The sequence below is a fragment of the Cryptomeria japonica genome, chromosome 2 (assembly GCF_030272615.1).
Source record: "Cryptomeria japonica chromosome 2, Sugi_1.0, whole genome shotgun sequence".
NCBI classification, from domain to species: Eukaryota; Viridiplantae; Streptophyta; class Pinopsida; order Cupressales; family Cupressaceae; genus Cryptomeria; species Cryptomeria japonica.
The window spans coordinates 548,833,664-548,859,758 of record NC_081406.1 but is presented as its reverse complement, the minus strand read 5'-3'; the positions used below and the strand labels follow the sequence as shown (position 1 = coordinate 548,859,758).

Here is a 26,095-nt window from a genome sequence, read left to right as displayed (position 1 = left end):
TCCGTCAAGCTCTCGACCCTCGATGGACAGGAAATTGCAGAGGCCGTCAACGGGTCAAAACTGAAAGTGTATCACCAAAGGTTGGAAGCGCGCAGGAGCAGCCCGACAGGAGGCGCGCAGTCGCAGTCAGATAATAAATGAAAATGAAAAAAAAAAAATTATTAGAAAATTCGAAAAAAATATATATATATATGAAAATTTGGAAAAAAATATATATAAAAGAAAAATTGAAAAAAATTGAAAAAAAAAAAAAAAAAAAAAGAAAAGAAAAAAACAAAGGAAAAGGGACCACTGTACGGTGGCCACGTAGTGGCACCACCATGCGGTGGCACCACCAACGGTGGACACCACCGTGCGGTGGCACCACCGAAGGTGGACACCACCGAAGGTGGACACCACCGAAGGTGGAAGCCACCGTGGGGTGGAAAGCCACCGACGGTGGACGCCACCGTGCGGTGGAAGCCGCATGGTATAAAGCCGCAAAACCGCACGAAGCAGATAGAATGCAGCGCAAAGGAAAAATAGGACACGCGAAGGAAGAAGAACCCTGCACCACCACGCCTACCAAAGGGAAAGCCACGCCTACCGAAGGGAACCACCGAGGAAAAAGAAGCAGCCGAAGGAAATAAAACGCACGCAGCCAAGGGAAAAAGATTTCAATACGAAATTGAAGGATTGTGGAAAAAATTCGGTTTTTCTTGAAAAATAAGATTTGGATTTTGCCAAACTGAAGAATTTGTCAGGGAGGAGGAGGAGTGTGGCTGTTCGATATCAGTCTTCCCTCTTGGAAAAACCCTTGCTCACAGAATACTTGATACCTAAGTAATGCATAATCTCATTCCATGCCGTGGTAGCCAAATGATGATGCCACATTCGCCATTCATTCTGCTGTCAATGCCAAGCTGTGATGACTAAACTCATCTCGTAGCTTTTTAAACGACTTCACAATCGTTGTATATGCCCACGCACAGATACGAATACTCGGCAATGTAACCTGCGTTGAGCCTTCTCTCTTCCACGATTCCTTCACTGAAGTCTCGTCAACGCAGCACCTTTGTGTTCCCAAGGGGTGTCGTCCTAGGGTTGGGAGAAATACGCAGGTTGCGCTTCAGGAGTAATCTCGGTAAAAAAAAAAAAAAAAAAAAAAGAAAATAATGTGAATGAAGAATGATCTTGGGAAAAAATTGTTGGGAAGAAGAATGATACTCGTAACCTAAGTTCTAATTTTTTGTGTTGGCCTATTTCTTGCAATAAACAAGGATTCCTTTTTTGTATGTGGGAATTCGAAGTTTTTTAATACTTAAGGGGAGAAAGAGGGAAGCCACCGTGCGGTGGAAACCGAAAGGCGTGGGAGACAAAAAGCTACCGCACGAAGGAAACAAAAATAATGTTTGGGAAGGGTTTCTGCCATGCTTCTACCAAGAACAAACTGCTTTGAGCTACCGTGCGGTGTTCAAATCTAGGCGGACAAGAAGTTACCGTACGGCGTAGTGCGGGAGGTGGACGAGGATTTGTTTTGACCATTTTATTAGCCGGAGGTAGTTGGGGATTACAGTCGTACGGCCTACCTGCCAGGAGGTAGTTAGGTGCCTTCCGTCCGACAAGGGCAAATCAAGAAGTGGTTAGCAGGTCAATGGAGTCTGCGGGAAAAAGAAACTGGAAAAAACAATAGCAGGATAGCAGCCATAGGAAGCCGGATGCACGTATTCTTCCTTCAGGTGTTCGAATAGCAGGTGGCACAATGGAAGCCAAGCAGAAGAAAAAGACACCACAGCAGCCCACTGCACGAGGGAAGAACACCTCCACTTCACAGAATATCACCTTTGAGGGATTGAATGGGGTGGAATGTCGGAAATGGTGGCAAGACACGCCGGATGATAATTTGGTGAAGACAAGTCTTCGCAAAGCAGGGGTAGAATGGGCTATCCGGATGCCTATGTTCGCCATTCGCGAGTACGAGGGAGCATTGCGATATATGGTTGATACCTTTGATAGCCACTCACGGACGAGCACATTTGAGTATCTTGGGAAGGATATCACCATATCCTTCAAACCTGCAGATTTCACCAGAGTATTTGGCATCCCAGGCATACATGGCAAGAAAGTGGACTTGAAGCCGAAGAAGATGACACGGGAAGAAAAGGAACATTGGATTAGGCGAGTGTCCCGAGACTTGACCCCAGCAAAGTTGGCGAGCATCGTAGACGCCACGAAGGGTCGTGGGATGCGTAGGTCCTTTGTCGCAGAGGGTCATTGGCGATGCATTATGGACGTCATCAAAAGCAGGTTGACAGGGTCGGGTAGGGCATCCGACATCGCTTTGCCACAGATCATATTGATGAACGGGTTACTGAACGGTGTAGTGTATGATTGGGCTACCTTGTTATCAGAGCGGATGTGTGCATTCTTGATGATGGAGCAGCGCACGTTTTACATGCCCCACTATGCCATTGGACTGTTCTTGGAGACTACGCGGGAAGCAGTGCCAGAGGCTGAGTTGGAGGTACGGCCACAGGGACCTTTGGCGGAGGGTGAGCCTCCTATCATGCATTGGCGACACCTGGATATTGGACACTCTTCCGCGAAGCGGAAACGGGTATTAGAGACCACCGTAGCAGAACCGGATAGTGGGCGAGAAACTTCCAGCAATACAGAGGATTCCGAGGATGAAGATGACAGTAGCAGTCGGGCCACAGACGAGGGGAGGATGGAGCCCGCCGGAGAGCGAGTGTTGTTTGCACCACCCACACTCCCACTTGGCACACTTGTGGGGTCGTCGGCGGGCAGTACTTCGATTCCGGCATTTGGGCAGAGCCGCACGCCTGTTACACTCGGGCCCATGCAGCCGGCCGCAGCACCTTCCGCCATACCACCGCAGCAGACTTGTGCACCAGCCGCAGGACCGACTCCCGTAGAGGCATGTACTGACAGCACGGCAGAGTTGTGTGGTCCACCGCAGGGAGGCGTGGCAGAGGAGATGGTTGAGACGGAGCCTCAGGTGCGACTAGACATCGTGGGATCCGACACAGTGGTGACGGTTGCTGCCTCCTTATTGGAGGAGCCCATCGCAGGACATGTTTCCGAAGGGGAGAGAGGGTCGACGGTGTTGAGTGCAGCTCCATCGGTGGCGGCTATGGGGAGTTGGCTGACCCGGAGATTCCAGATGACAGTGATGCCACCCGTAGGAGCAGCTGTACTCTCACCTCGGCGAGAGCCTCCCACTGAGGTGGTGGATCTGGAGGATTCCTCGGCGGAGACGCAGGCACCAGCAGAGGGACAGATCACTGGAGAAGGTGTTCCTACCGGCCTAGAGCAGGCGACTGCTACACTTGAGGGGGCGGGGGAGACACCATTGTGCCAGCAGGATGCAGCAGGTGTGGTTGAGGAGACTTTTGAGTTACCACGTGGGCTTCTTGTACCTCAATCGGGGCTGGATGGGGAGGATATTGAGGTTTACTTGGCAGATATGGTGACGAGGGGTCGGCGAGTGGTGGCCGCGGCTCAGACACGGGCTCTACAGCAGGCTGTGGAGGAATTAGAGCAGGTCCTCCAGTTTATGCGAGACGGCTGTCCAGCAGCTTTCACCTCATGTTTTGAGGCACGAGGGTGGCCAGTTACCCAGACGGATGCGATGTTGGAGGCTTGGCGTGTGCCTCAGCCCGTCGTGGAGAGTAGGGTGACGACTCTCGTCCGGGAGATTGAGCAGGTTTACAGGGAGGCCTACTATGCCTTACGCCAGACGCAGCATGAGTCTGCGGTTCGCGAGGCTGCTCGAGTTGAGTTAGAGCAGGACATGGCCAGACAACAAGCCTCGTGGGCAGCCGAGAGATCAGAGTTGGTCGCACAGCTTGAGACAGCCCGCGCAGAGAAGGTTGCGGTGGACACCCGTCTTTGGGAGGAGCAGAGTGCGCGGAGTCTCGTCCAGCAGGAGTTAGATGTTGTTCAGGCCCAGTTGGTTCGTATGACAGAGTCGGCCGATACCAAGGAGAAGGAGCTACTGGAGGCTGCGCTTATGGTGAAGACGGCCTTAGAGAAGGTGTTGGTGGCAAAGCGGGATGTGGCAGCACGCACCCAGCAGGTCTATGAGCTCCGCGCCCGCCTGGCGGCCCAGACACCCGCATCTCACCCTTCGACTTCAGGGACGCTTCCTCAGCCCCCTCCTTGACTTTCTCTTGGTTGTATATTTATATTACATTGTCTCCATTTTGTTGTTAGTCGTCGGAGACGACTTCTTTTTTGGGGGGGATGATGTTATCGGGAAAAAGTGTATAGTTAGTAATGTTAATTATCAATAGTTAGTTAGCCGACGGGTAGGTAGTTGGAGTCGCGACGGTTGTGTCGCACCCCTTCGGCAGTCATATATTGTATCACCTCCGGGTATTGGAGGATAGGTAATATTGACGACAGATTATAATGTGAACATCCTTGGACATTAATGGCAAGCTTATTTTGGTACTTCTCTTGTATTTGCATTGTGCATTACTGTTTAGTTTCTGTATTCTTCTTGTTTACCCAGTGAGGTAAACATAGACTAGCCTAATGGAATCACTGGCTTCTCTTCTTTCAACATCATCACTTCACGGACCAATCGCGGGCTCGCTCGAAAGGACGCGAGACACTCTGCGCGAAACTCAACAGGGCGTAGACGAAAGGTTCAAAAAAGGGAAAGGGGGGCCCTGTCAGCGACAGGGAGCGTGTGCAACGCACAACATGTTGGCGTAGCGAAGTGTGGTTTGATTTCGCACAAGTGATCCTTGTCTCTTTGTTCATTGAGTTAGACTAGATTTAGTGTAGCTTTCTAAACCCTTCCCATTTACTTTCTGCGCATCTTAAATCAAAAAAATCTTAAAAAACGAGCCCTTCATTGCTAAATAATTTGCGAGTCAATTCCTTGAAGTTGCAAAATTGCTTAATCTTCTTTGAAAGTACGTAAGGCCCCTTGGATTACCAGTATATCACATCAGTCAACTGAGTCACATCCATTGCACATAGGAACCTTGGAGTCAATTGTCTGATCTTCCTGCAATCTTAGCACACAATCACATTTTGATCAAGAGAGAGTAAGGTGACCGTTGGCAACTTTATTCTGTGTTAGGCGCTATCATACAAAACACGTCAACAAGGCCATCATTGACATGAGAGAAAAGAAATTAAGAAATAAGGTTATTCTGGAATATTTGGTTTAATGGAAGAATTTACCGATGGAAGATGCCACTTGGGAAAGAGAAAAAAAAATTATTATCCAATTTAAAATTGCTTGAGGACAAGCAATCATGCGAAGGGTAGACTATCATGCCCCCACCAAATATATGAGATCGTAGCTTTAAAATCACAGCCCTTAAACTCATAACCTAGGCATTTCAAATGAGGATGGCAGCAATTTTATAGAGGAGTCGATTAAAGAATAAATTAAAGAATATCAAGGGCAGCAATTTCCTAAAATGAAAGATATTTAATTAAAATTAAATTAAGAGTTCAACGCAGCAATTAGGAATGAAGAGTTACACTCTTTCAAAAGGTAGCAATTGTGAAAGGTTGCGACTCCCTCAACATATTAACCAAAGAGCAGGATCCTCTAGTACCTTTCCTACACAAACTATAACTTTGAATGAGCACACCATATTAACCAAAGAGGATATTTCACAAACGTCGCTAATCTTATCCAAAAGGGATTTTGTCCTCAAGAAGGCTGAGATAAACCAAGCTCAATCTCACAAAACCACAAGGGTTTCACAAGAGGAAATAAAATAATCTGCAAAACCAAATGAGCTCCCTAAATCTCTTTTCATACTTTTTTTGCCAAACTTTCAAAAAGATACTTTTTAAAATTCACTTTTAATAAAATAACCCCTTTTTGCTCCAAAAGACCCTTTTTATAAAATAATAATTATATTTGATATGCAAGGTTCCCTTTTTATGCATCCATAATTTAGAACTTTTAATTCCCTTTCCAATGAGCTATTACACTTTTCTTTTCAAATTATTTTATAAAATTAAGCAACCTTAATGAAATAATCAAATTAAAGCTCAATAACTCACCTGAGTTGCAGAAACCGTCGAACACCAAGTTATTGTTTAATGTGTATTTCTAATTTTGTTAATTAAATTGAAAACAGATTTTACCATCAAGCTTTGATGTGAGGTTATCTGTCTACTTAGATTGTGGCTTTATATATGAAATTTTAATTAATGGATTCACATGTGTAATGGACACCCTAGAATGCCCAAAAACTAAACCAACTACTGATAGGAATTTAGTCAAACAGTTTGCATCCAACTCCTTATTTCTCCGTTTAATGTTTAAACCTCTTATGCTCCGAAAATGAAATGTTTGTTTGTTTTTAAGTCTTTGCATAGGTTTAAAATCACATAACATGAACTAGAAGGAAATTACAATAATATGCAACATGAAGATTGAACTACTACTGATATGATATTATTTCCAGTATTAATAAAGTCAAATACATAGCAGATTTTTCAACTCACTAAATACTCCAGCATTTTTGACATAATGTTCCAACAATGACTTCCCATCTTGCTGCTACAGTAACATGAATAGTGCCGTGCTACAGTGACGTCAATAGTGCCGCGCTATAGTAGTGTGAATAGTGCCATGCTACAATACGTGAATAGTGTTGCGCTACAGTGCTGCTACAGTATTAATTAGTCTTCAATCAGTCCAATATCTTCATAAAATCATCCCTTCAGAATGGCATAAGCATTGGTCAAGAAGTGAAGAAGGTATGAGCAAAACACCAAATCTGCCTGCAGCTAGAGATGCACCCAATCTGCCTGTTAATGAAGCTGATAGCAATGGATTTCAAAGGCCAAACCCCAAGGGAATGACGTCTAGAATGTCACAAGAGAGGATAGACGTCCTCTAATGCCAAGAACGGATCTGCAACTCACACATCAATTTCTTCTCATATTCAACATGCTGAATGAAGCCACAAAAGCTTCCTTTTATTCTTTCTCCAAGGGTCGACCCAACTCACTTGAGCAATGTCGGATAAAAGATGTGCAATATAAAACATATTAAAATATTCACTTATGTCTTCCTTGGGTGCCCCTTTGATTTGCACACCACCCCATAAAATAAATATTAAAGTAACACTTTAATATTTTACAATTAAATTAAATGTTACTTTAATAAACACTTCAGGCATTAAAATATATTAGCAATTGGGCTCCGAATAACGCGAGTGATAGCTCGTCAGAAAGCCCTCGTCGAGGAGTATCAAATCCAATCACCAAAGGTAGCCTCCATTGTGTCCTGCTGACTTACTAAAAATAGTAAGTATGCCTGAAACTAAGTAAATCAACTCCGTTTTAGCCCAAACTGGAAATGACTGGGCCAAAACACTCCAAGATCCCCTTAAACTCTTCGTTAGCCCTCGGGACCATGTAGAGTTAGGCTAACGCACATACACTTGGTCAGCTACTAAAGTGGGGACATTATAGTCCGCACCCCTTGAAATTGCTTGTCCTCAAGCAATCTCAATCCAGCCTATTGTATCACCTGCTCATTCTCCCATGTAGCATCCTCCTCCGCAGGTCTCTCCATCTGACCAAATACTCCTTCACTATCCTGTTTCTGAGTTTCCTCTCTCTGGTGCCCAGAATAGCCTCAGGTACTAACACAAGCTTCCCCTCCTCATCCAAAGGGGGTAAATCTGCAGAAGGTACTACACTATGACCAATGGCTTTCTTAAGCCTAGACACATGAAATACATTGTGTACCCAACTACCCTATGGAAGCTCAAGCTCATAGGCAACTTCGCCCACTCTGCGAATCACCCTGTAGGGACCATAAAATCTAGGCTTCAGCTTCTCTGTTCCACTCCTCTTGAGCGATGACTGCCTATATGGCTATAGCCTCAAATACACCATGTCCCCCACCTCGAAACTGCACTTTACCCTATGTTGGTCAACATACAACTTCTGTTGATTTTGAGCCTGCTGTATATTCTCCTTGAGCGCTCTCAAGATATCCTGACTATCCTGCAATAGATCCTTGGCTTTGGGCACTCGGCTATCCCCCAAAGCCAAATCCATGAAGCTTGGTACTTCATACCCATACAATGCCATAAATGGAGTCATCCTGATGGTCATGTGATATGTGGTATTGTAAAAATACTCCCCCATGTGTAACCACCTCATCCAAGCTCTCTGTTGTGCAGTCACATAGTTTCGTAAATAACCTTCCACCCATTTATTTACTATCTCCGTCTGCCCATCTGTCTGAAGATGGTAGCTCGTACTAGGTGTAAGATCTGTACCACACAGCCTAAACAACTCCTGCCAAAAGGCGCTCATGAACTTGCTATCCCTGTCACTAACAATAAATCTCGATAGCCCATGCAACCTAAAAATCTCTCTAAAGAACAAATCTGCCACCTGAGCTGCTGTGTAAGTAGAAGGAATAGAAAATAAGTGAGCAAACTTCGTCAATCTGTCTACCACCACACAAATGCAATCTCTTCCCTACACTCGTGGTAAACCAGTGATGAAGTCCATAGAAATGCTTTCCCATTCCTGTCTGGAATGGGCAAGGGCTGTAGTAAACCTGCAGGAAACGTGTGCTCTCCCTTATTCCGCAGACAAACTGCACACTCCCTGACATACCTCTGAACATCATCCTTGAGCCCTCTCCATGAGAACCGCTCTCGGATCTGCCTGTAGGTCTTGAAGACCCCTGGATGCCCAGCTGTAGGCGCATCATGAAATGCCCTCAGTATCACCTCTCTCAACTGTGATGACGGAATCAAATAAACCCTGTCCTGAAGTCTGATCAATCCATCTATCACCTCATAGCGATCATCCTGTATAGTACCTGAAATCAAACCAGAAGCCCAAGTATCTCCGACATATTCTGCTATAATCTTATCCCTCCAATCTCCTATAATCTCTGCAAGAGCACAAATGTGAGGTCTCCTGGATAAGGCATCAGCTACTACATTCTTCTTCCCTTTGACAAACTCAATGTCAAAGTCATAAGCCTGCAATTTAGTGACCCACTTCTGCTGCCTGTCATTCAAGTCTCGCTGGCTCATGAAATACTTTATGCTGTTGTGGTCTGTCTTGATCACAAACTTCCCTCCAACCAAGTAGGATCGGAATTTGGCCAAGGCATGCATGATGGCCAACATCTCACGAACATAAATAGAATAGCTCCTCTCCACACCTCGGAGCTTCCTACTCTCAAAAGCGATGGGGTGCTTCTCCTGCATCAATACTGCTCCAACCCCATCACCCGATGCATCACAATGAAGCTCAAAAGGCTTCGTGAAGTCTGGTAGAGCTAGAATTGGACATGAAGACATCACCTGCTTGAAATGCTCAAAACACCTCTGTGCTGCCCCTGTCCACATGAAGGCCCCCTTCTTAGTAAGATCTGTCAAGGGAGCAGCTGTCTGAAAAAACCCCTTATTAAACCTCCTATAAACCACATAAGCCAAAGAACCCCTTAAGCTGAGTAAGGTTCGTAGGCATGGGCCAATCAACAATAGCTCTAATCTTTTCAGGATCCACCCGAACTCCTTTTGCACTGTTAATATGACCAAGGTACAAAAGCTCTGTCATCCCAAACTCACACTTAGACTCCTTGGCATACAGTGACTCTCTCTCCAAAATAGATAGCACCTCCTCAAGATGCTGCAAATGCTCCTCCCATGTCTTGCTAAAGACCAAAATATCGTCAAAGAAAATCAAAATGAATCTCCTCAATTGTCCCCTGAACACCTGATTCATGCAACTCTGAAAAGTAGCAGGAGCATTGGTTAACCCAAGTGGCATAACCAAAAACTCAAAATGACCATAGTGACACCGAAAAGCTGTCTTCTCAATGTCCTCTGCCCTCATACTGATCTGATGATACCCTGATCTCAAATCTATCTTTGTGAAGAAGCATGCCCCATGTAGCTCATCTATCAACTCATCTATCCTCGGAATGGGGTATCTGTTCTTAATGGTTTTCTTGTTCAAGGCACTGTAGTCAATGCACATGCGCATTGTTCCATCCTTCTTCTTAACCAAAACAACTGCTGAAGCAAAAGGGCTTTTGCTTGGTTTAATATGCCCCATCTCCAACAACTCCTTGATGGCTTTCTCTATCTCATCCTTGTGTTTCTTTGGATGACGATAGGGCGTGATCATAATGGGCTTAGCCCCGTCTTCTAACTCAATGACGTGCTCTATCCCCCTATCTAGAGGAATGCCATGTGGAATACTGCCAAATACCTTGGCATGTCTATCAAGGATGTCCTGCATATCAGGCGGATGACTCTTAACCTATGGCTCTGGTGATGCTGGCATAATCACGCACTCCGCTGCCCACTCAACATCATCATGTCTAACCAACCTCTCCATTCTCCTCAAAGAAACTACCCTACAACTGCCATCTGATAATCCTCTGAGTACCACGGTCCTGCCCTCATGCTGGAACCTCATCTCTACTCTCTCCATGTTGAGAGTAAACTCTCTCAACGATGTCATCCAAGTCATCCCTAAGATAACGTCATAATCACCCATGTCCACAACATAGAACTCATCCTAGAGCTCATAACCATCTCCAAATCTGATGCAAAGATTTGTAATCTTTTGTGTGCATAGTAACTTGTGACCACTAGCTACCATGACTCGGAATCCTGAATGTTCTTCAGTTTGCCACCCTCTCCTAGCCACTAACTGTGAATCTATGAAATTATGTGTGGCCCCAGTGTCCAACAAAGCAACCACCTTTTGTCCCTGTATGGTGCCACGCACCTTAAAGTAATTGCCTTTTGAGCACCTATCAATCTAGCTAGGGACTTCTCATTCCCTGAACCCTCCTCAGTGGCACTGCTCTCACCATCAGACTTTGACTGCTGCTCCTCATCCTCTAACTGTGACTCCTTAGTAGAGAAGTACTCCATCTGGTTGGCCTTAGCCTTCAGAGGACACTTGTGAGATAAATCCCACGGTTCCCTACACTGAAAACATAGTTTTTTCCTCCTCAACTTGTTCAGTGTCTCATTGTCTAACCTCTTTGATTCTTTTTTCTGAGGCTGAGAATCCTTATGTAGAAGTTTCCTATCCTTATCTTTCTTGACATCTGGATCCTTAGGAGTGAACTTTCTCCTAGAAGCGGAAGGTGCAAGATCTCTCGCCTTCCGAATGGCATCCTGCAATGTGAGGGGATCATGTCCCTTCACCCAACCACGAAGAGGCTCTGACAATCCATCCACAAATAGTACAATCAACCTCCTCTCCAAAATGTCTGTAACCAACACTGATAGACTCTGGAAATCTGAGATGTAACTGTCAATGGGACCCCACTGTCTCAACTGTGCTAACTCCTTCAAATGGAGTTCTGGATCCTTCGTATCAAACCTATCAATCAACCTCTCACTGAACTCTACGTATGTGTCTATCTGGTTATGACCCAATGTGACCATACCATGGTGCCACCACTCGTGTGCACTCCCATCCAAGTGCAATGCAGCATACTTAATCGCATCCTCCTCAAGCATGGGATTAAGCTGGAAATAAGTATCTAATTTCTGGACCCATGTCCGTGTTGAAGCCTTCTCTGTACCATCATAGTATGGAATAGACAACTTTCCCAACTTCTTCCTCATCTCATAATTTTGTTGTTAGTTTCCTCTCATGGGCATATTCTTGAGTCTAACATCCATATATTCCCTGAATGTCATCTCAGCCTATAACTCAGGGCTAGAGTCCCTCCAATCATCCATAATCATATCTTGAATCTCTTGCTGTGTAGGACCAGAATTATTCTGGTCATTCTGTCTCATAGGAAACTGTGGCATGAGTGGTCTTGTAGTAGAAGAACCTGCTCTAGCATATGTCCTGGTTCCCCTGTTAACCGATGCGTCTCCATTACCTCCATTACCTTGTCCACCTCCTTGGTTAGCATTATTACCCTGATTGGTATTATTACCTCAGTTGCCATTATTACCTCGGTTGCCATTATTACCTTGATCTGCTCTTGTCAAATGTTGTGTAATGGCTATAGCCATCTGCTGCAATGTAGCCTGGAGCTCCCTCTGACCCCTAGCAAGATCACTGAGCATCTCCCTAGTGCTAGGTTCTCCCCTTTCCCCATCTCTGTCACCCATGGCTGGTGCTGAAAAAGGGTCACCCTCCTCTTCAATCTCTGGTGAATTCTGTAAGTTTGTGTTTGACCTGTTTCTCCTCAAGTAATACTAATATGCTGGACGCATGAAACCCTCACAGGATGGCAAGAAAAACAAGCTCTGATACCACTGTAATGGACACCCTCGAATGCCCAAAAACTAAACCAACTACTGATAGGAATTCAGTCAAACAGTTTGCATCCAATTCCTTATTTCTCCATTTAATGTTTAAACCTCTTATGGCTCCGGAAATGAAATGTTTGTTTGTTTTTAAGTCTTTGCATAGGTTTAAAATCACATAACATGAACTAGAAGGAAATTAAAATAATATGCAACATGAAGATTGAACTACCGCTGATATGATATTATTTCCAGAATTAATAAAGTCAAATACATAGCAGATTTTTCAACTCACTAAATACTCCAGCATTTTTGACATAATGTTCCAACAATGACTTCCCATCTTGCGCTACAGTAACATGAATAGTGTTGTGCTACAGTGACGTGAATAGTGCCACGCTACAGTAGAGTGAATAGTGCCGTGCTACAGTAACGTGAATAGTGTTGCGCTACAGTGCTACTACAGTATTAATTAGTCTTCAATCAGTCCAATATCTTCATAAAATCATCCCTTCAGAATGGCATAAGCATTGGTCAAGAAGTGAAGAAGGTATGAGCAAAACACCAAATCTGCCTGTAGCTGGAGATGCACCCAATCTACCTGTTAATGAAGCTGATAGCAATGGATTCCAAAGGCCAAACCCCAAGGGAATGACGTCTAGAATGTCACAAGAGAGGATAGACATCTTCTAATGCCAAGAACGGATCTGCAACTCACACATCAATTTCTTCTCATATTCAACATGTTGAATGAAGCCACAAAAGCTTCCTTTTATTCTTTCTCCAAGGGTCGACCCAACTCACTTGAGCAATGTGGGATAAAAGATGTGCAATATAAAACATATTAAAATATTCACTTATGTCTCCCTTGGGTGCCCCTTTGATTTGCACACATCCCCATAAAATAAATTTTAAAGTAACACTTTAATATTTTACAATTAAATTAAATGTTACTTTAATAACACTTCAGGCATTAAAATATATTAGCAATCAGGCTCCGAATAGCGCGAGTGATAGCTTGTCGGAAAGCCCTCGTCGACGCGTATCAAATCCAATCACCAAAGGTAGCCTTCATTCTGTCTTGCTGACTTACTAAAAATAGTAAGTATGCCTGAAACTAAGTAAATCAACTCCGTTTTAGCCCAAACTAGAAATGACTAGGCCAAAACACTCCAGGATCCCCTTAAACCCTTCGTTAGCCCTCGGGACCATGTAGAGTTAGGCTAACACACATACACTTGGTCAGCTGCTAAAGTGGAGACATTACAACATGTCACATTTGTGTTATTTCTCTCAAAATCTTTTTTGCGCTGAATAGCTGGTCTTTGGTTAGCAAATTGGAAGATGTCATTTGTGTGTGTTTAGATTGTCTGTTTCATCCTTCAATGTGGAAAATACAATTTGCAAGGCATGGCTGTTAACAATCTAGGGCATGTATCCAAAGAAAATACATAGGCATGTAATCATTCAAACATCTTCCCATCCCATGAATATTGTAAAGTGTGCATATGTGTATATCTTATCTATAGTTTTTACTCTAGGGCTACTTAAAATTAGGTTTAGGTTAGTTTACATCTCAGAGTTTGTTTCCTATTGTCTTACTAAAGACAAATTAAAACACTAACACAGAGATTGTAAAAGTTTAAAGATGACCAAGCATTTATACTTATTTTTTAGCATGATCTGTGACCAAAGGTACCTGCTTTGTCATGTACGTTGCAAAGTGATGCACAGTCTTGTCAAGCTGCAAATGCTTCAAGCCAGGCATAATCATGGAAGTCTTTGCCAGAAATTTAATTATTTTAAAATCCCTAGCAACCATTTTTCGTACATGTGGATGGCGTACCTATAATAAAAATATTTACTCAAACCATAAATCATTACATATTCACAAATGGAAAATATATGGAAAAACTAAGAGGTACAAAATAACATAAAGCCAGAACAGAAATATTGCAAATATTTCCTCCTCTTCATTTCCTACCTTAACAGCTACAGTGATAGCCTCTCCTTCTTGAGACATCTCCTTCTTTAACACTGCCCGATAAACCTAAAGGAAGAAAAAGACAATGTTTTTCGCTAGACGTACATGCCAACATGTTAAAGTAGCATGTGTTGACAAAAGCTTTAAAGAACACATCTGCAAGGAATTAGGTTTAATTGTTTTGGGTCCTTAGGTAAGAAGCTAGGTAATACCTGTGCAATGCTACCAGATGCAACTGGCTTATCTGAAAACTCCTCAAATATATCTTGAATTGGTAAACCAAATGCCTTATTCACAATTTTTTGTGTCTCTGCAAAACTGTGTGCAGGTGCCTGTAAACAATTGGCATGGTAATGTAATAACAACTAGACACCTACATGACTATCATGAAAATAAACTTCCTATGATCAAGTTTAGTTGAACATAATACCCATTACACATATACCATTTCTTTAAGATGCCAAAGGTACAGCAGAACCATCCTTACAACAAAATAGATTACATAATCTATATAATTTCCCTTAGTAATGTACTCGAAGCATTCAGCATAAGGGATCATTCAATATTAATTTCCAAACTACCTCAAAATGTAGCTTGGAAAGTTCATTACAGATATCAGATGGAAAAATATCTGGGCGAGTTGCAGCCCATTGTCCCCATTTAATGAAGGCTGGACCTGCAACATTACCAAAGAGAACTTGAGCTAAGAAACAAGCAATAAATAGAAATCCCTTAATTGTATAAAACAGAAATAGTTCAAAGTTAGAAATAGCGTGCCTGCATTTTCGATTGTTTTCAAAACTATACCCAACCAAAAAGAGCGAATTTGAATATTTGATTCATCTGCAAATATTGCAATAACAATGGATGGTGCAAAAAGAAGAAGCAAATACAGAGCCCTGAATACCATTAGCAGACACTCAACTGCCTTTTACAGCAGTCAAAGAATAAGGGATGATTTTAGTCATTGGCAACATTCATAGCAAGAGAAAACTATCACATAAATAGTTGGAACTTGCAATAAAACAAATAACCATTACAATACCAAAAAGTTTAGTATAAATATCACAAATGAACAGAGAAGCAATGTTGAAATTTTACAACTGACCACATCAATAAGACTTTGAAGATTTGGCATAGAGTTGTTATCCTTAATATGGGACCCCGGCATGCTATACACTTGATCTTCCAATGCCATGCTCCAAAAAAGTATTGGCAAACTCATCAACACCTGAAAATAATTCCAAAGAGTAAAACATTGCAGCATACGCAGTCAAAGTCCTTCAAACATAGCCAGTTGATAGTGTGAACATTTCACATCAGTTAAAAAAGAATCATCGAGTTTTTCCTAAGATTGGGAAGAAAGCAATCTTGAAAATGAAAATAGTTTCAATAATGGTTTTCCTGTAGGTAAAATGTAAAAGCTACTATTATCCAATTTTTTACTCAAAACATCTAAACTTTGATTAATCATCTACATGACATATAAATATAATGATAGAATAAGTATGGTCATAGTCATCATATAAGGGTAGAATTTCTATACAGTCTGTTGCAACCTTATAAATTTGGACATTCCTGCAAGTCCCAATACTTGAAAGACTAGTGTTGGTGTTTTAACATGTAACTTTTGTTACTACACAAAACAATACAATTAATACAATAAAACTGTTCTTCAAATTAGAAGGGCAAACTTCCCAAGACTTAAATTGATAGAATCCACAACATTTACTCTATACAAATCACCAATGGGATTATTCCATTGAATATAAATATTATTTTGACCATGCTTTTGTACCGGATGCAACACCAAACTATCAATTGCTAAGACTGCAGTGAGATTTTCAGATTACAGTGGAGTACCTGTTAAAGTTTGGATCAGATTTGATATGTAAACAGTTATTTTTTATTTATGAACTTATATATCAATGAACTCTTGAATGCAGGTTGCAGCACATATGAAGGGAATACAACTTAATGCATAATTTGTATGAGAGTCTGCTATATGAGGCAGATCGATATCTAAAAGGCTTGCACTTATGATTACTGTACTTTCCTTATTAAACTCGAACTGCACCATATTATATACCTTACGGTATAGGCATGTCAATGGACAGACATGCCTCTGCATACGTGGAGACGTGTCGATGAATAGACATGTCTCCACGTACGTGGAGACATGCCTCTTCATTGTGATGTCTTTATACCTAAGGTTTGTGCAAAGCAACGATATCTTAATCGTTATTTATTCGGTTTACCATACAACCACGATTTCGCTTATCATTTAGCATTTAACGATTCCCAGAATCATTAATCATTCTTGTTATGTGTAACTATTATCAATGAAGCCTGCACCCTCTGCTAAAGCTGTGAACTTCAGCTGCCTATTGAAACATGGGAACACTTCGAGGTTGTGGGTAACCTAAAGACTGAAGTGGACCTCCAGAGTAAGCTGGTTCTTTTCAAATTCTTCACCTAAACTAACAATTTCTTCAGGGAAAAGAGTGAGGAGGAGAATATATGAAACTAAAATCTAAACCTAAGGTGATGCACCAGATGATATGTTGAAATTCAAATAAGCAAATGATACACAGTATAACAATGATAATGAAGCTCTTTTACACTAACCAACAACCCATAATCTCTGCATCAATACTTCATAAGAACGCTGGATAATCACAGTCCTAAGAGGAAAAACTCCTTCTTTCACAACCTAAGACTAATAATTACTGAGAACATAGCTTATGACCTGCAAGAGTATATGTATTTCTGTATAAAGGCATCAACAGAAAGTGCAATTTTAAGGGGGGCAAAAGCCAACCACAAAGAACTGCCTAACACTCAAGACACACAATAACAGAAAAAATGAGAAGGTACAAGCTATTATTCCTGCCAAAAGGTATCACCAAGCTTTATTATTCTTGAAAATGTGTTACAAAAACATTCCCTCTTGCAGAAGGAACTCAGAAATTACAGTCTGCCCAAAAGATGAAAGAAGAAGAACCCTTACAAAGAAGAAGTAAGGTAGTATATATGCTTTCCAAAAAGAAGATAATGAATAATAAATTCCACCTCCTCTTGGGCAAGCAGAAACAAAAACCCCCCTTTAAAAGCCCTGAAACAGGTCTGAAAGGGAGAAACCTGGGCCAAAAGTCAAGCCAACCCATGCTGCAACCATAAAAGCTCATAAATGCACCATAAATGGCTCCAAAATATCACTGACAGGCCTGCAAGCCTTCATAATTGCAAAAATATTTCTTTGACCTCTTAAAAAAATAAAAATACATCTCATAAAGTGATTTTTTAAAATTTATTATTTAATTATATATTTTGTTTTATTTTATTTTTTATATTTTAAAGGCAAAATGCTAATAAATGAAATAATGATAAAAATATTAACAAAGTGACCAATTTCACTTTAATAACATTTTATTATTATTTTATCTGTTATTATTTTGATTTTAATTATAAACATAAAGTAAAATAAATTATTTAATTAATATAATATAATTTTAGAAAATCACTTTAATTATAATGTATTGAATTTTAATTATGCTTATATAGAAGTCTTTATAAAAGACATACTTATTAAGTGATTCATTAATATCACTTAATAAAATATTTATATTGAAATAAAATATTAAGTGATATTAATGAATCACTTAATTATTATTAACAATATAAATACTAATATTCCTATTGATCCCTTGGCAAATTACGGGGCAAAAGCATGAAGGGAAAAGAAATATTAGCAAAACAAAAATGTCTTAACCTTTCGATACATATTTAGGGAGAAAGCAAACCCTAAGAGCTTATTTCATCCTTGACTTGGCATTTGATAAAAATTTATTCATCTGCTATCGTGAGGTAGCCGCCATGAGGGTTTCCTGCTTGATGATCCGCAGATTTATTGATTCTGAGCTTCCATATGTGCCGCCATGGTTGATTTTCTGGGGTGTCTTGGAAGAATCCGCTGGAAATGATTAATTGCAAAAAAAATGAAGGGCATATTTGACGTTTTTTTTTGAGATCTCCATGCATATACGGGGGGCCGCCATGACTATATTTTCTGCTTGATATGCGTGGAGGCTGCCTTCATTCCTTGAATCTGAAAAAACGACCTCTATTTATTAGTGAAACTCGAAACTGGGTCTCCAAGGTCATGACCTTCGACTGCTCCTATGTATCTCCCTGCCGATTCAAGTGCTGGGAGAAACTCTCTGATTCTGGGCACTATTTTCTGTAGATTTCTGCCATAATGGCTGTTTCAGGTGCATATTTTTTCTTAATTCTGAAAGTTGATTCTCTGAAAATATTTCCCATTATGACTGAAAGATATCTCGATTTTCTAAAAGAATACTTTCCTTTTAAAACTGAAAAAAAAAAATGACGATTTTCCGAGCATAGCTCCTTTAAAAAGTTGATTTTCTAAAAGTATTTTCCATAATTCTTGATTTTCTTAAGTATTTTCCATAACTCTGAAAAATATCTCTAAAAATACTTTGCAAAAATGAATTGCTATGGGGTTCTTGCGTGTGATTCCTTTGTCATGTTGGGACTGCACTGCATCTTCTCTTGGGAACCGTTACATAATCATGCCTTTATCTCTTTTAATACTGTCATAATGCTGCTACAGATTTCTTTATATATATCAGGAGATTTGCATGGATTGGAAAAGATTCAGTGTTCATTTTTTACTGCTGTAATCCTCCTTATGGCTGCTATACTGCAGTAAGTGTGATGATAGTGTTGTCACAGGCCTTTGTCATGTTATAAACTATTGAAATAGTCAATATCATGGTGGTTGCTCCTTAAAATTTACACAATCAGACCTGTCTCTTGCGAATAATATGACTGTCTGAAGCAAGATAGGCATTATCCTCACTTACCAGTCAATGTCCTAATGTTCATGACTCGGTACTTTCAATAAGCTCATTGTCTGGAACTTTTGCACTTATGGCTGACTGTGACGTGAATAGATTCTGTATTTTTCTTTGTGAGATAGTCATCATGCTTTAATCTGTGCTCTTTGCCTTTCTTTGCTTGTAAATGTTGTTGTAGATCCACTAATGATGCTCTTTATCTGAAAAAGTAGCCATTCACTCCTTATGAGGGCTTTAGGATTTCACTCTTCCAGACCTCTGTGTTCTTGAAAAGACAGTGAATACTCCCTATCTAGCTGATCCTTCCAAAGATTATCCTTCAAAGAAAGCAAGGTACTATCTAATGCATGATATCTTCTATAATTTACTTCAAACCTGCTTGAATGCATTAGCCTCTACGTGCCTTCAATATGGACTGATACATGCTTTTCTTGAAAATACTCATCACTGCTTTTATTCAATGCAATTTTATTGAACAGATACTACTGTTTTGCAATAGTGTAAGAATTGATTCACTGTCATGAATGATGATTGTCTGATTGATACTATTATAGGCATGCTGGGCTCAACCCTTGTGGGAGCCCATTTCACCCCACATGCTGAAAATTGCATAATCAAATCTGTAGCTGCACATGAGGCAAACACGTTAGAAATTATATGCCTATGTGTGATGATTTCTCTTGATTCTCTTGGACACCTAAAATATGCATCTCTTTTGACAGTGCACATCAAGACTGATTTATACATGTATAAGTGAATGCTCATGTATAGTGTGTGACCTTTCATTGCTTAGAACACAGTTCTAACCTATTGCCTATTGGATCATGCAGGAAACAGGAGCACTGAAGACCTGGGAAGCAAGGAGGAATAGGACAACACCAGCAGATTTATGGATCAGCCAACAAGCGCCAGTCATTCAGGCAAATGACTGGTCACCCTCTAGACATGCATTTTTAGTATTTACTCATTCATGTATAATTTAGCTTTCATGTGCATCATGCATATTGAATGAACATGGTCAGTCTCACGGCTTATTGTGTGAGACATGCATTCTATCATTTTAATAAAGATTACATTCTTTCCGAAAGACTTGCCTAATCTTTCTATGCTTCATACATTTATATCAATGAAATGCTTTTACCTTGCAATCTTTGCTTTCTGCATTCTTTTGAGGTTATTTCATTTGTACTTGAATGCAACATAGAGAGGCTATGAAATATACCACTTGCTCAAAAAGAACCTAGTGGCTCTACCTGATTGACCCTGTAGGTGAAAATCTGGTAATAGTAACAACGATTTTCATAATCATTAGGAGATCGACTTAAGTCGATATGCATGATGTTAATTATATATCGGATTCTCTTTAAGAAAAGTCGATTCATATTGATCAAATGAAATGATCAATATAATCGACACTAATGGATACGGTGCTCATATTCTGATTTGTATAAACAATAATAAATATTCATTGTGTATATATAGATATTCGTATATATAATAATAATGACACTTATTATTATTATTATTATTATTATTATTTTATATATATTCATGTCAACGATAATATGCATTACTTATACATATGAGACTTCTCCGATCGAAGCTATAAAACATCAACACTCCCTCTTAGCTAGGGAGGAGAATTACAAGTTTTATATGTACGTAGGAAACTACACATCGTGTAGTAGAGATGATAACATGAGCAATGGCCTACAAGTATCAACACTTATGATACTTACTAGAACTCAACATGCCCAATATGGTATGTGCACTGGCATCAACCATATGATGCCTACCATAGGGATGTATGGAAATCATGGCATACTCACAGATATTAAGCACTTAATATCCACCATAATATATCTCAACAATTTCAGGATATCAACCTTATGATAAAAATTGTTATAAGAAATATGCACTATCATGACATGTTCACAGATATCAACCATATGATATCTATCATGATAGATTTCAGAGTTATTGTAAAGTTGTCACCTTCCAATAACTACTGACAATACAAGTGATTATCATTCAGAAGTCGTCACTTCTTAATGATGTACACAGGTGCCAAAAATGACAGAAGGAGTTTATATTAAACATTTTAGAATATATTAGTACAATAATAATGTTGAGACTCAAAACTTAGAATTTTACATTTCAACTATACCAAGCTTACCTCTGAAGTGTTCTACCTTTGTTTTGGCTAGAGGCTTGGTGAGAATGTCTGTTGTTTGACCATCAGTACTAATATATCTCAGCTGAATTACCTTTCTTTCCACCATGTCTCTAACATAGTGATAAGGTATTTCAATATGTTTGGACCTGTCATGAAATACTGGGTTTACTGAAAGCTTTATACAACTCTGGTTGTCACAGTGGATAATGGTTGGGTTTAAGAATTTTCCAAACAATCCTACAAGGAGTTTTCTCAACCATACTGCTTCTCGTGCTCCCATAGATGCTGCAAGGTATTATGCTTTTGTGGAGCTTTGAGCAACTGAGGATTGCTTTCTGCTAAACTAGGATATCATGGCTGATCCTAAACTGAAGCAACACCTTGATGTGCTTTTTCGATCTATCATACTCCTAGCCCAATCTGAGTTTGTATATCCGTATAAGTTTAGATCTACATTTTTATATTTTAAGCCATATCCAAATGTTCCACGAAGATATCTCAAGATGTATTTTGATGCGACTATATGTATCTTCTTTGGCTCACACATGAACTGACTGAGTGCATTCACAGCATAACAAATATCTGGTCTAGTATTGACCAAGTGCATAAATGATCCAATCATCTGCCGATAGAGAGTGGAATCTACTAGTTCAGAACTTGTAGCTGCTTCTCTTAATTTGTGTAAGTTTGTTTCCATGGGAGTGGGCATAGACTTACAATCCATCATTCCAAACCCTTTTAGAATGTCAATAGTGTATTTCCCTTGATTTAGAATGATCTCATTAGTTTGTTGCCAAACTTCTAATCCGAGGAAATAGTGTAGAGGCCCTAAGTCCTTCATATCAAATCTAGCTACAAGTTCTTGTTTACATTTGATGATGAGATGCTCTTCGCCTGTTATTAACAAGTCATCAACATAAAGGATAAGAATTAACATATCTCCATTGATTACCTTAAAATAAAGATTTGGATTTGCATCATTCTTTGAGAAGCCAAGTCCTGATAGATAGTGATCTATCCTTTCATACCACGCTCGAGGAGCCTGTTTGAGCCTGTATAAGGCTTTCTTCAATTTGCAAACATGAGAAGGTTGTTCATGTACTACAAATCCTTCAAGTTGTTCCAAATAGACTTCTTCTATCACACCATTAAGAAATACAATCTTTACATCCATTTGAAGTTGCATGATTTTCAGCCTCCTCAATCATCTTCTTGGCCCATAGTGGTCTTTTCTGTCACATTAGTGTCCCTAGGTTCAACCATATATTCCATAGGTTCAGTGTGAGTGTTGCCTTTAGTTTGTTCGTGAGTCTCATTCTGAATCTTAGAGGAGTGATCCTTTTCACTGTATTGAGGGGGTTCATCTTTTGTTTCATTAACATCCTTAGATCTTTTGAATGCAACATCTTCTTCAAATATTACATCCCTGCTTAGTTCAATTTGTTTTTGACCTGGGATATAGACCCTATAAGCTTTAGAAGTTTCACTATACCCAACAAAGATTCCCTTTCTACCAGAGGTTTCTAATTTAGATCTTTTCTCTTTAGGCATGTGAATGTAAATAGGACAGCCAAAAATTCTTAAGTGACTTAAGTCAGGTTTTATTCCTGTGAATGCTTCTTCAGGAGTTTTGTTGTCAAGAAAGGAATGTGAACATCTATTTTGGATATATACAGCAGCACTAGAGGCCTCAGCACAGAAAGAGGTGTGAAGGTTTTGGTCATGCATCATGGCTTTGGTTGCTTCTACAAAAGTTTTGTTTTTCCTTTCTGCAACCCCATTTTGTTGAGGGTTGTAAGGAACAGTGAACTCCCTCTTAATCCCAACATTATTACAAAAAAATTTAAAGTTTTTCAGAGATGTATTCCCCCCCATTATCTGATCTAAGAGTTTTTATACTTCTACATGAGGTGTTTTCTACTAAAGCTTTGAATTCCTTAAACCTTTTAAGGACTTCATCAAACTCTTTACACTTTAGAAAATATATCCATGTCTTCCTAGAGTAATCATCTACAAAAATGACATAATGCAAAAATCCTCCTAAGGAGGGTACTGACATGGGTCCACATAAATCAGAATGAACAATTTCTAATACATTTTTGGATTTACTTTCACTATTATGAAATGTACCCTTGGTATTTTTTCCTAAGGCACACCCTTTGCAAATTCCTTCATGTTCTTGAGTCAGCTAAGGTATCCCTGTCACCATTTTCTCTATAGAAGGTAAAGCACGAAAGTGAAGATGCCCTAATCTTCTATGCCACAGTTCACAAGTGTTAGAAGATTCATGAATAAGTGCTTGTGAAGGAGAGATGCAAAGTTTGTATAGGCAACCATGTCGAACTCCAATGGTGTGGGCCTTTTTGATGGTTGAGTTCTTAGGCCAGGCTAAGACTTTTCCATCCATGAACGTGATTCTATATCCTTTATCTTCAAGAGTTGATATTGAGATTAGGTTGTGTTTGATGCCTGATACAAATAGCACACCTGTCAATTGAAGGGCAATGCCTGATTTTAGTTGAACCGTACAAGTTCTGAAGTTCCTCTCCTTCTTTCCCTTTCTCTTCTTCTCTCCGGATCTCCGAAACCCCGAGGTTTCGAAGTTCCTTTCTTTTCTTCTTCCCTTCTCCAGAACTCCGGAACTCCGAGGTTCCGAAGTTCCTTTGCGTAGGTTGCGCCTTTTCCTTGCCTCCTTCTAGTTCCCCCGAAACCCTGAGGTTCTAAAGTTCCTTTCCCTTGCCTTCTCCGGAACTCCGAAACCCCGAGGTTCCGAAGTTCCTTCCCAGCCTTTCTTCCTTCTTTTCTCCGAAACCCTGGAACCCCAAGGTTCCTGTTGGTGTCTGTTTTATCATCTACCAAACATTAGAATAGGATACCCGAAAGTATTCTATCCTCTCCTGAAAAATCAATACTGATTCCAAGGTCTATATGTGCGAACAAGCGACTTTAGTGGAATAGCTTCTTGGGTAGTGTATGCTGAAAATCTCAAGGGGGACTTACGTTTAACAATTGTTTTGAACTGCTGGACTTAGATGGATTTAGCAATTCTAGGTTCTTCTTTTTTCGATTTTTTGGGATTTAGAATTTCAAAAGAAAAGGAAAAGGGATAGAGTTTAGGAAGACTAATCTAATCCTACGAATTCTGGAGACGGTATCAACTGGGTGCTCTCGAGAAACCAAACCTTGCTTCGCCACACTAGGGACAACTACACAAGGCCGGTGCAATCTTCAATGGGTTGTGCTTATGATCAAGATGTTGAGATGCACAGGGGATGGGCTCAGACTAACTTTGCACGGTAGAATGGAAATCATCCATTCACCAAAAGTATGAGCGGAGATACGCCATCAATTGACACTTATCAAATCCTTCATTCAAATTAACAACAATGAAAGCAAATCTAAATTAATTGAAATGACCTTAAGCAACAATACATCAAAAAACCTCACACTCTCCAAATGAGAGGAGGCAACTTTATATAGTTTTTCAAAATAAATGAATGGCCGAGATCAAACAGCGATCAAGGGCCAAGATTGAAAATCTTAAACCATAATTAGGGTTTCCCAAAATACTATCAGCTCAAATGAATGAAAGAGTGACACGTGCCGCAACTACTAATTTCACTGAGGTGAGTGGCCACTTTCTTCTTTCAGAGATTCAACGTATCTGGACACAATGAGCTTGACCTCCTCCATGGTGACACTTGGCAAACCGCCAATCGGGAAGTCGATGATGTCCACATCATCGGTACATGTGGCAAGAATGCCTTCCCACTCAACTACTTGGGTAAGGAAATTCTCATCGATGGAGAGGAAGTTTGCAATCTTTGAAAGATCGGCTTTGTCAATCATCCCTGAATCCTTGAAGAAGCTTGCCTGAATCCTAGCTCTCAGGTTCTCCGCTTGTAAATTTTTCTCCCTTAGGCTTTCCTTCTTCCAAATCTCTGACGCCACACGGAATACCTTGCCCAGGATCTCTCTAACACTTTCCTCTGTCTCAAAGCACTTGGTCTCGGATTTCTTCAAAGCTTCAATTCGAGTGACCAAAGTATAGTACCATGTGCTGAAGTCGTACTTGTCTCCTATCTGTATGATACCTGCATCCACTAAGCTACTCTTCGACATGCCTCGGATAACCTTCAGATGAGGGAGTATTTCATTTTGAATTTCATCCACCTCTTCCCAATTGGAGGCTAGATCCCGGATATGATCGATCAATAAAGAAGCTGACTCATGTGCGAATACTAAATTTTCTACCAGTGTGTTAGCACGCATCGAAGCGTCTAAAATCCACTCCTTTGCTTGATTGTACGAGCCCTTCATATCATCATAGTCTTTCACTGATCCATGTTGAAGAGGTTGCGGCGGAGTAACCGGGACCTCACGGTTGAGTGGGCTGGTAAGATGGAGAACATACTTCCTCCACTGCTGGTTCTCTTCTTCAACCTTCTTCCTCTTTTCTCTTTCATAAGCTAGACTCGTCTTTAGAACGTTGCAGGAGTCATCAAAATATTGGACCTCTTGGTCCTGGGTGGGCTTACCCAGCTCTATGGTGGTAACCTTGCAATCATCCGCGGTGACATTGTCTCTAGTCATCCCTTCTTTGGGCACCGCTATCTGGACTATCCTGAATCCTACACTGTCTCTCTAAATTAGGGAGAACTTCCTAACGGGTTTGGGTGGTTTAGTTATAGTGGGCTCATTGACCTTCTCTAGAAATGTTGCAGTGACCTCTTCGGAGCGGGCCTCCTTGGGAACCTTGGCCTTTATTCTTTCTCTCAGCCAATCCGGAATGGTT

General features: G+C 40.6%; 1 protein-coding gene across 9 annotated transcripts in view; it reads right to left on the bottom strand.

The window, feature by feature from the left end:
• Positions 1 to 26,095, bottom strand: part of LOC131052343 (uncharacterized) — a 276,241-nt gene that overhangs the window by 145,575 nt on the left and 104,571 nt on the right. For 8 of the 9 annotated variants that reach the window (XM_059216711.1, XM_057986988.2, XM_057986987.2 and 5 more), the window contains 6 exons: positions 15,350 to 15,472; positions 15,019 to 15,169; positions 14,823 to 14,917; positions 14,454 to 14,573; positions 14,242 to 14,307; positions 13,957 to 14,103 (listed from right to left, as the gene is read on the bottom strand). In XM_059216711.1, coding sequence (XP_059072694.1) covers positions 13,957 to 14,103; positions 14,242 to 14,307; positions 14,454 to 14,573; positions 14,823 to 14,917; positions 15,019 to 15,169; positions 15,350 to 15,472 — 702 coding nt within the window. The remainder of the gene's footprint in view (positions 1 to 13,956; positions 14,104 to 14,241; positions 14,308 to 14,453; positions 14,574 to 14,822; positions 14,918 to 15,018; positions 15,170 to 15,349; positions 15,473 to 26,095) is intronic. The other variant, XM_057986995.2, reaches the window with a different exon arrangement.